The 11,193-nt window shown below is 46.3% G+C and overlaps 1 protein-coding gene across 2 annotated transcripts in view; it reads right to left on the minus strand.

Annotated features, from left to right (window-relative positions):
* RAMP1 (receptor activity modifying protein 1) overlaps positions 1-7,263 on the minus strand; it is a 29,671-nt gene extending 22,408 nt beyond the window's left edge. The window contains exon 1 of one of the 2 annotated variants that reach the window (XM_068407704.1): positions 6,807-7,205. In XM_068407704.1, the coding sequence (XP_068263805.1) occupies positions 6,807-6,846 (40 nt within the window). In that variant the 5' untranslated portion in view covers positions 6,847-7,205. Of the gene's footprint in view, positions 1-6,806 lie in introns of both variants that reach the window. The other variant, XM_068407705.1, reaches the window with a different exon arrangement.
* Positions 7,264-11,193: the final 3,930 nt, after the last annotated feature.

The following is an 11,193-nucleotide window of genomic DNA, read 5'->3' on the forward strand; positions in this document are numbered from 1 at the left end:
AAAGAGCTGGGACCCTGGTCCAGTTTCTCACCTTAGTTTCTCCCAGATGCATCACCACGAGTTATAGGATGTCCTCGTTACCCATTAGCAGCTGCCAAGCACATCTCCAGGACCAGGACTTACCTTACATGTCCCTAGACTTGATTCTGCAGAAGGCAGAATGACAAATACTTTTATTTCCTCCCAAAAAAATTCATTCAGTAAGTAAAATAAAATCAAAACCGGCTGAGAAGGGAGGAAGAAGAATGGGAATCAAAACTTGAGTGTGCTGAAAACCAAGGGCTGGCTGACTGCAAATCAGGAGAGGGAAAAATATGCCACCAGCAGTTAGTTATAAAGATAATTATATCCTTAATGAATAGTGGGGACTTTTTAAAAATAATTCTCCTTGATTAAATTAATGGAGGAAAAACACAGGTTTTAGACACGTGCTGGAGACGCAGGATGGTACAGCCCTGACTTCACCGGTTTCACCCATTCCTAGTACAAATGGGGTCTGGCCATGACAACCATCAAATACCCACTCGCTGCCCTAGATGAGCTGAACCAGGGATCCTCATTTCATTCTGCACATCCAACACAGCCTGCGTGGTTGGCAGCAGCTTCCAGGGGCTGAAGGGATGCCACCCCCGGGAACCACCCACATCTCTCCTGCCTACCAGGGGGGGACAGTGGTTTCCAGCATCGTCCTCCCGATGCCTTAACCTGGCGTTAGACCCGTGCTTTAGAGTTATTTTTAAAAACATCAACAAAGCATAGGATGCCAAAAGAGGCCAGATGTCTTGGTCTCAAAGCCAGGCTGGTCTTGTTGCAGAAAGCCAAGGAGAAATGAGTGGCCACCACGCTCAAGATCTCAAGAATGTGCTAAAGGCAAAAGTGTTCTCCTCCCCCTGCCCCCAGAGTATTTTCTCCTTCAGCTATTTCAGTTGATTGAGGCTATAATAAGAACAGGGAAACTAACACCAAGGCTAAAAGTGCTCGGCATCAGTTTGGAGACAACACGCTTCAATCCTTGGTTCAGGTTTCAACGGGTTTGTGTGTGTTAAACATGGATTATTCTGGTACGTGGGACTATGAACCATTTTACTGAACTACCTTTGAGATCAGTTCCTGGGCAAATATTATTCACTCAAACAGATTGCCTATAAAGAAGCACGTAATAAATAAATAAATATAAAAATTCATTAGAGACAAAACCAAAATAAATAGCTGCACTGTCTTGTTGGTGCATTCATCACAGGCTGCAAAGAACAGCAGCTTGACTGAATACTTTCAATATACAGTTTCCAGACTAAAATCTGTCACTGAGCCACGTGAGCAGCCTGGGAATAATTTATTTTCCTTTTAAACAGAGGTTTCTTGATGCAGTTGTCTTTCCTTCCAGCTAAATAATGGGCAGAGATGGCACTTCCCTGCAACTCACCCACCCAGAGCACTGTGGTTTTCCCAACAAACGTTACTAAAAGATACGGGGAAGCCCGTATGGATCGCATCCCGCCTGCCCTTGGCTGAAATCCAGCGCTGCCGGAGGTTTTCACCCAGGCTGCTGCCTGTTTCCTAGCACAGAGCCCCACTGGAATGCTTTCCTGGGGTGTCAGGCTGTGGTTTTAAACCCTGAAGTTGCAGAAGTGCAGAGACAAGGGATTGAAACCCTTAAGCAGGTTCATTACTGGATTTGCCAATTAAAAGCATTGAGCTAGCAGGCAGCATCCTCAGCAGCACCACGGTGGAGCAATGGCACCCCAGGCTCGGGATTCCCTGGTACTCACCTATCCACAGTGGGAATTTGCTCAGCAAACCCTAGCCATAATTTTCTTTTAGAAGAAAAAAAGGCATTTAGCTATCTGACCGAGTCGAAACACGCTGCATAACCCTATAATGCTCCTCTCCCTCACACCCAGTGCTGCCCCGTGGTGTCTTCAGTCCTCGCTCGGTGCGGGGTCTGTGCCGGCAAGGGCTGCGACCACAACCATCGCTTTGGGGCCAAAACCTCCACCAACCATGTCCGCTAACACCGCCCGAGCCAGCCTTTGCAGCCCGTTAAGGAGGCAGAAGGAAACTCACTAGCGCAGAGCAATAACTCCAGATTTCCACCCGCAGGTTTCCGAGATCTCCCTCAACTCTGTAATGACCCGATATTGATTTCCAGCCCTTCGAAAACATGAAGGATGTCAAACCAATTTTTAGCAATTATAAGGTCTCTAATTTCATTCCAGGTCATGGCATTGATTTTTTCATTACCCATAAGCTCCAGGGTCATTACAAATACGAGATTACAGTGTCGGTGCTTAACAGCTGTTTAATTCAACAGCATCTCAGAGTTAGTAAATGCAATTTAATTTCTCAAAGCCAAGTGGCTCCTTGACCGGATAACACAGCCTGCACCCAGCCAAACGCGTACGCCACTGCTTCCTACAGGAACAGAGCTGGCACATGTGGGAGCGGTACGCGAAATTATACGGTGGGACTAATTTCTTTTGCACTACTCACACGCTTTTCTTTTAATGTATAGGAAGCCTTGAGTCCTCTCCATCTCACAGATGCTCTGAAAGGGAGGAGGAATGTTTTACTTTATTGTTAGGGATTTATAACACCAGACACTCTAAATATTTAGGAGGATTTTCCCAGAGACACAGTAGCCTTCAATTAGCCTTTAAAGCAAGACTAAGTATTTTTCTAAAAGAGATGCTCAAGCTCATGTAACACACAGACATTACTGAGTGTGTTTTGGGGTGAAGGAAGACACAAATAACCCTAATCCACCGCAAAATTTTGCAGGAGTGGTGCAGCTGCCTGTCTCGCAAAGCTGCACCCGCTGACAGGCAGATGTTTCCCTTTCTTGGTACTTTTAGCGTTAATCTTTTCTTAGTACTATTATTTTTGAGTCCAGGAAATTCGAGTGATCAGCTGAGTGCAGCTTGCAAAGCTTGATTGATGGTATCAAGGTATAAGGTGTAATGGTTTAAGGCTGGTTCCAGAGAAAACAGAATATACAGGCACCCAGGTACATACAGAAAACCCAGAATATCTCCTCAGTGCCACCTCCTTTCCCAGAGGCATCTTGAACCAAAGTCACGACATTTATACATACAGTTAAGACAGTTTAAGCCACTCCGAAGAACTGCAAAAGTGTTAAGTTGCTACCTTTTCTCCTGACTCCAAGGGTCCCAGCAGCTGAACAGAGTATATAAAGGCATTTGTAATTTCCTATTTTCCAGGAGAGATCGTAAATAGTGCCAAAAACTGTTTTGTTTTTTAGGAAAGCATCATTTTCTGTAGAATATGCAACACAACGCTGTACAGTATATACTAGAGCTGCAGGGAGTCAATATGATATTAATGTTTTACTTGCCTTATTCGCAACTTCCTCTTAACTCTTTCTATAATGCAGCTATCTAAGCCCGAAAGACAGACAACAAAGCAGCACAGCGCTGCGTGCAACCAGAAACAGGCACAGGAAGCGACAGCAAATGCTGGCGTGGGGAACGTCCGTCCCGCAGGATCTCCAGCCACCCGCCAGCACAGCTGGGAGAGGCACTGAGCATCACCCGGCCCCTCTCACGCCAGCCAGCACCCCCGGGCACGCACACGGATGCTACTGGTACATCCCCGCACTGCGGTGCAGCAGCGGTGCCACCGATGTGGGCCCATCTCTCTGCAAATCCACGTGGGTTTTAGCAGAAATAACGGGGTTTGCCTGTTAACTCTCAGCTGCACGACCTTGACCTGACTCCTGAGCCCTAATCCTGCTTCATCCATCGTCACCAGCAATAACGAGTCTCCTTGTGAAACCCAGACCTTAAACACCAAAATAAGGCTGCAGAGCAGAGCGTGGTGCTAATCGTCACCGCTCCTGGTACCGATGAGCGAGAGCATGGCTCGTCTCCTCCTCTCTGAGCAGCCTCTGCAGGGAACTGCAGCCAAAACCAGAACAAAACTAATTCTGCCTCTATGGAAGTGGTTACCTTGGGATAAAGCTGGATCTCAGGCCTGCTGCATGAGACCCGGGCCTTTTTTAGGCAGTCTATACCCTGACCATCGCTGCTTTTTAAGAACTCCGCGGCCGGTTGCAAAGTTGCTTAAAGCTTGAGCTTTAAGAGAAAGGCTTCAGCCTTAAGAGAAAGGCTTTTCTTGTACAGCAGGAAAGCTCAGCTGATCCTGCCAGGATCTGGACCCCAGCTTTGGTACAGTTGAGGGGGTTACTGTGGAAGGGAGAGGGTCTGTGTCATCCTCTCATGGCCCTGACCACATGCAAATTTGGGAGTCAACAGCCCTGAGGTGCCAGGGGGAAGCTCTCCAGCTGGGCAGTACAGCTCTCAGCTTTAGGCCAGGGGCTCGGTCCCCACACCAAGAAGTCCTGCAGAGGCTCTGGTCACAAGGCAGGGAAGATGCTTCCAATCAGCAGCAGAAGTTGCTGCACTCTGACTTGATGCAGAAATAAGCAACTCAGAGGCACTATGAAGCAGTATCAGCCTTAACCTTGCTCCCCTTGCTTTATTCTGGATGACATCCAGGTGTCTCAAAGAGTATCTGTTTCTTTTGAAACAGAAAGACAGGCTCCCCAGACCATTTCTGCATCCTGTCGTGGGCTGCAGCAGCAGATCGCAGCTAAACGCAGTGAGAAGGAGCTGGGGCAGGACCAGGCTTGGGGCAAAGGCCCCTGAGCTGCCTACAGAGGCGGACATGTCTCCAGAAATACAGCTCTGGGGAGAAGATCATCATAAACCACCACTCAACACCCCTCGTTCACAAAGCTCTCAACAGTTTTCAAGGGAAGGTGCTTTAGTGACAAAGACAGCTGCCCGAGAGCGTGTCCCAAGGCAGTGGCAGGGCTCACGAGCCAGCAGTGAAAATGCCAACACACAGCCTCAAAACTCGTCCTCCTTACCTGCTGCCCGGCCAAAGACACTCTGCAACGGTGCGTGGCACGACTGACGGGAACAGAGACGATGCTCCCCACACGAGACCTGGTGCTGAGCAGAGGCACTCGGGGTTTGTCTGCCATCTCGGCACTCACGTTAGCAAGATCCTGGCACATCTATTAGCAGAGCTTTTTTCCCCCCCTTTTATCTTTCCTTTTTAAAAAAAAAAAATGTTCATTTTAAAACACCTGCTTCCTCAGAAGCATCAGCAACCTCAAAATTCATGACTCCACCCTGACTTCTAGGCTCTCTCAGTTGTGATCTGCAGGTTTAGTGCAGCCCTGTCTGTGTGCGGGGCTGTAAAGCAGAAAGACGCGAATAGGGCTTTTTGTTGGTTTGTTTTTTTTTTTTTTAAATAGTGCAGAACATACTCCAAAACCAAAATATTGCGGGAGGATGCAGTGAAAGACATCCACCACTCGACACCACGATTAGCTGTCATCTATCACAGTTAAGCGGCTTGCACGGAGGCAGACGTCCTGCTGCGACCGAGCCTACTGGAGATGGAAAAGAGCAGCCTGGAGCATCACCAGCTCCCGCTCTCCTCACGTGCAAAAGTTACAGTGCCCAAACCAAGAGAAGGAAGGGGCAGGAAAAGGGGAAAGGGACTGGGAAAACACAACAGAGAGAAATCCTAACTAAGCCAGAATCAGTGCTCCCTGGCAGCAATATCAGCCACAGGTTTCTGCGTAGGACTGCTGCCTCCTCAGCCAGGCACTTGGAGCCTTTCCCTGCAACCGAGCACAGGGAATGTGCTTTGTCTAACGGCACGGCCTTCTCCTCCCCAGGAGTAACAGCCAGCTAAAGAGTAGTAAATAGTTAATTACATGGTACAGATAAGACCACTACGCACAGCACAGCTCAATGCATTATTCACCAGGGTTCGGAGGAGAAAACCTGTACCAGAGAACAAAAGGGAAGAAGGAGAAATCCAATCTTCCTCAAAGAGTGCTTTGATTTCATGGAAGATCAGTGTTAGGATGAGGATATGCGGTTTCCCTTTTAAGTAACCTTAAATAAACACACTACTTCTTATACAGAGTCCCAATACATGACCCTTGTGAGCTCTCTGCTGAGGATACACAGGTTACAAGCACTGCACAAGCCTCTACCTGTTGCAGCTGAAATGCTAGGGACATCCAGGAAACCTGGAGTTTCCTGCAGCCAGGGCAGGCTGCACCCGGGGACAATAATCAGGCAATACAAGAATTGCCAACCCGGTTGTAAGCCGATCATCTGCAAACCCCAGAACATCCGACCTCAGCTTAGAAACGCTTGAACGACCACTTCTGCCTGCGTCCTCTCCTTGTGGCTCAGAAATAGGAAAATAGAGACTCCTAAAGCAGTCTCTTAGGAATCAATTTCTACTTTTGATACAAATGGCAGAGGACATCTTCCAGCACGAGCATGCTTCAGTAAATCTCACCTACCAAAGAGGAAATACCCCACAAAACAGGCTGTGTCCGATAGCATCGTTATCTGACATGCTTAGAAGCCAAGTTAGACATTTTATGATGTCCTAGTGCTCCGGAATGATTTTTCCTTTTAATTTCCACCTGCTTTCTGTGTTGCCAGCAAAGCCCAGCTGGAGATCTCAGAGATTTGAGGAATAAAGAGGCCAGCGGGCGCTGGGAAAGTCAGGGAGGAGGCGGCCGGTGCCGCGCACCCGTTCCCAGCGCAGAGGCAGCGCACAGCTCCCAGCCCCGCTCAGAAAGCCGAGAGACTCCCCGCAACCACCCCGCAGCCGCCCCCGGGGGCTTCCAGCGCAGCTTCTCCCGTAGCCACGAACGCTGCCTCCCAAGTCCCATCCGGCCACCGGCGCCCCCAGGCACCCGCTGCAGCCGGGGAGGTTTGCCCCGGGGGCCGGGAGGGTCCCGCACTTACCCAGGACGAAGCAGAGGAAGCGCCGGGGGAGCAGGGCCATCGCGGCCGCCCGCGGAGCGCTCCGGCCCCGGGGAGGATCTTCCCCCCGCCCGGCCGCAGCTCCGGGGCGGGCTGGGGGGGTCCCGGGATCCGCTCCGCAGCCGGCTCCGGGCTGTCGGCCCCTCGCAGGGCTGGGCTGTGGGCAGCCGCCGCCTTTCGTCGCGGCAGAAGGCAGGAGGGAAGGCAGCAAAGCTGTGTGGTGATGTTAGGCGTTAGCGGAGGCTGTCCCGGCCAGGGAAGGCAGCGGCATCTCCCTCTCCTCAACGGGGAGCAGGCAGGTGGGAGCCCAGGCACGGGAAAGGGGAGACACAGAAATCATCTTCTCTCACGCCTCTTCTTTAGCCCTCCCCTTCCATCTCCACCGAAGGCATTTCGCTCAAACCCATACCTTCTCTTTCTTTTTACAGTGCTGAATGGGAACAGAGAGGATGGAATGCAATTTTAGGAGGAAAATAAATGTTTTGGGTTTGTTGGGGTTTTTTTGTTTGTTTTTTTTTTTTTTTTATTTTTTAACCGAGTGTAAAATCATTACTAAGCTAGTACAGCTCCACCTACAGCTGATAACTGCATGTTTGCCTTGCCCGAACATGAGATCGCTTGCTTGGGCTCTTCAGGAGCACATTTGGGATTAGGATATGCCCTTAGGATAAACCTATCATCCCAGTGGGCAAAGGCTCCAGCTGCAGGGAGGTCATCACCCCACAAACTGGCTCTCTCACATTTTAAGTTATCTCTCCCTTTTAATGGGAGAAGCACAAGAAACAGGAAAAGTCGTATGAACACCACAGCGTGCTAACGTTAGTGTTTCATATCATACCCCTTTCTGCGTTCCCCAACAGAAACAGAACTGGCTTTCTGGCATGCAAGCTGTTTTATCCTAACTATTAATAACACCCGCCTAATTACAGAACCAAGTCCGGGGAACACAAAGGGCAGCATTTGCTATTAATAATGTGGCAGAGCAAAGCTTTCATCTGCTTTCAGCTTTCAGCTGCTTTCATCTTGATATGAACAGGGAAGGAACTGAAGTGGAGGCCTCACCTGCAGCTTCAGGACCAAGTTTACAGTACTGGCTGTCAAAGACAAGGCTGGGGCTCTGAAAGCATTACCTACAGTGGTTCTGCCAAGAGGAGAGGGAATGGATGAGATCTGAAAACAGCAGAACACCTGCACAACTTTTTGAAGAAGGAATTCCAACCTTTATTCATAGGTAAGTAAGGCTGCTATTTTCAGCAGCAAATGCAGCTGGGATCTAGAACAAAGTACAACAAAGAGACAGAGATGAACAACAGCAACGTATGGTCTTGTCGTGCAATATCACAGCATGAGCCTGTCCATGTCAATCAAGGATAATTCTCCTCAGCCCGGCCAGACACGTACACCTAAGCTGCCTTTCCTTAGTTTACCAGAAGAGGATTTAAAATCTAGACCTCCTCTGTACAGTAACAACATGCAAACATGAAAGCCTGGATACTCCCAGCTTTCCTCCTCCCCCCTGTATCAACTCAAAACAAAAGTCTCAGGGAGTTTGTGCTTCCCACTATACGAGGCCACAGGACACAAAAAAAAAAACACCCAACCTTTAGAAGCCCATCCTCTGCTTGCAGCAACAGAAGAACAATATGAGACAACAAAATGCCATGTTCTGAAAAAAAAAAAATTAAAATCTAGGCTTCATCCTGAAGGAACCATTTGGCCACATCAGTGCTCTGCGGTCTGCAACACGCTTGAGTCAAAAAGGAGATGAGATAACTCTGCTGCAGCCCGGGATGATGTAACCATGTCCCCCAGTGCTGCCAGCTCCGAAGCCTGGGTTTCTAAAATAAAGCCCTTGCTGCCTCCCTGGTATTCAAAGGATACATGGAATTTCTACAGACTATTCAGAATCAGATTATCTGGAAAGCACAAGCGTGTTGGCTATTTATTAACATCTTAGCAGCTACCACCACGCCTAAAATTAAGTGGCACGCAAGAACTGGGGGTTGTGCACTTCAGCCTAGAAAAGCTCTGCTGGTATTAGAGAAGTCCTGCTTCACTGAAGTGTGATCTTTCTACCTTAGAGAAACCTGCTGAAACACTTGAACCAACTACAGGGAACAACAAAACTGGGAAGAATCATTTAACATCTGCATAAACAGAAAAACACCCCAAACTGACTGCCAGGTTATATTCTCTTGGATAAGAGTGCACGTCATACAGTGATGCTACGTGAGTTTTCATTAAGATCTGCTGAAATAAATCAAACAAGAAATACAGTTCGATCCTGGAACAAGCTGGAATATAGAACTTGCAAAAATCTTCCAAAGGGAGATGATCAGTTCTTCTCAACTGGAAAGCCATCTACTTAAACAGAGAAAAAGAAAAGCAGGAGGTAAATTTTGCATGTACACGCTCAAACTGAAATAAAAGGAACATCAGCAGTTTCAATACCCCAGCAAACCACTAGAAGCTATAATAATTTTGCTACATACTGCAGAAGTACACAGAAGAGTGAGGGTTCCTAGCTTCAAACTACATGAAAGAAATGACTACAACAAAATAAAACATATCATCTTTGTGCAACAAATCGTATCTGGTGGTCAATTTTTTATTAATTCAAAATGAAGTTATCAAATCATCATTTAGGAGTCCATAGACTCTAGGCATTTCTTTATGTTCCTCAAAGCACTGTTTCAGTTATGCTTTAGCAAGACCCCTCTCCATTGGTCTGCTTTTAAATTTTTCCTGTGCAGATTATTCATTTCACAGGAAGCTTCCAAGCATGGACATTTGGTACTGATAAAATTTAAGGAAACAGCCATTTTTAATGCTGCACTCAGTAAGTTTTCTAGCATCACGATGCCTGTTAACTGCTACCTACCATTAGGTTTAGATCAGAGAAAAAGGTTAAGCATGCTGTTCAGGTAAATATGACAGCTGTTCACTAAGGAGAATAAAAGGACTCTCCAATCCAAAACCTAACTTCCCATTTCTAATGAAGTTACTCCTTCAAAATTAACAAATATACAAGATCTATAAACATTCAGATGTCCAACTCTGGGTTAAGTCAGCCAAAGAAAAAAGCAAGATTATATGGTGCTTTACTTTAAAGCTGAATTTAAGTTGTTCCACATTAAATACTATGTAATACAGCTTGACATAAAAGTAGTATCTGTACAACTCTGGACGTTTCAACAGCTTACAAGAACATAAGGCTCTGAGGTTGTATTTCTCAGTGGACACTTAACCCTTCAGGAAAGTCTGAAGCTATACACATACCATAATTAGCATAGATGAGCTTTGATCAGAATCATCTTTTCTTAAACACATTACATACTTGTTTCTTACTATGGAAAAAAAGAATTCTTTTTCCCCATTACTTACTAATGACTTGGCTATTTCACAGCTCCCTCATGATGAAAGTAAAAATAGTTATAGGTCATCATCTCTTCAGCAAAGCAACAGAAAAAAATACTATCATAGGAACAAATATGAATGTAAAGCCCACACACCAGTTAAAAACATTTATCACCTGACAAGGAAAGCACAACACATTTGAGGCTGTTAAAAGTGTTTTCAATTACTAAGGTTTTAAGTGTAAGATTTTTTTTTTTATGAGTTCATGTCTGTATCTGCAGTCCTGTGGAAGTCAGTCAGTAGATTAATATGAAGACTTTTTTTTTTTTAATTTTATTTTGATTCAGAGAAGCATCAGTAAAAGCTCACAGGGCAGTCAAATGCCAAACTAACAAACAAACTTATGTTACACTAATCCTTTCAAAAGGAACTCTGCCAAATACACATATTGGTTGAGATTCTTTCATGCTCTTCATCACTATGGGAGGGATAATACATTATGCTCTATGTAAAATCCTATCCTATGTCTCTGTGTATTTAACACAATCTATATTCAGTCTTCCTGAAGGACTTTTCTGGTCACTGACACTACTTCCCAGAACAAGGACTGAGACGAATGACCTATAAGCATTTATTTGTATATTTAATGCATCTAGGGAAGCTTTTCTAGCCCAGGCTTCTGCTTCATCTTACTGGGCAGAATCGCTCTACTTCTATTACAGTACCACTATGTAACACACAGCAGTTCTGTTCAAGTTAAGGCTGTGTTAGGGTTTCCTGGTGCACTACAGTAACACGTGCATAGGCACCTGACCAGGAGAATTCAGTCTGATAAGCAACATTCAATGGGTACATTTATGTATACCTGGGTACATAAAACTATCAGCACAGATACTACTCATCTTGGAAGAAGTGGTATTGACTAAAACCAAACTAACTCCTTGACATCCTTGAAACAGTAGCTTTGAGACCAAATTCAGAGCCTTAAGAATTCAGTGCAGTTACAGGAAGA

Source organism: Nyctibius grandis, chromosome 9 (assembly GCF_013368605.1).
Source record: "Nyctibius grandis isolate bNycGra1 chromosome 9, bNycGra1.pri, whole genome shotgun sequence".
Lineage (NCBI taxonomy): Eukaryota > Metazoa > Chordata > Aves > Nyctibiiformes > Nyctibiidae > Nyctibius > Nyctibius grandis.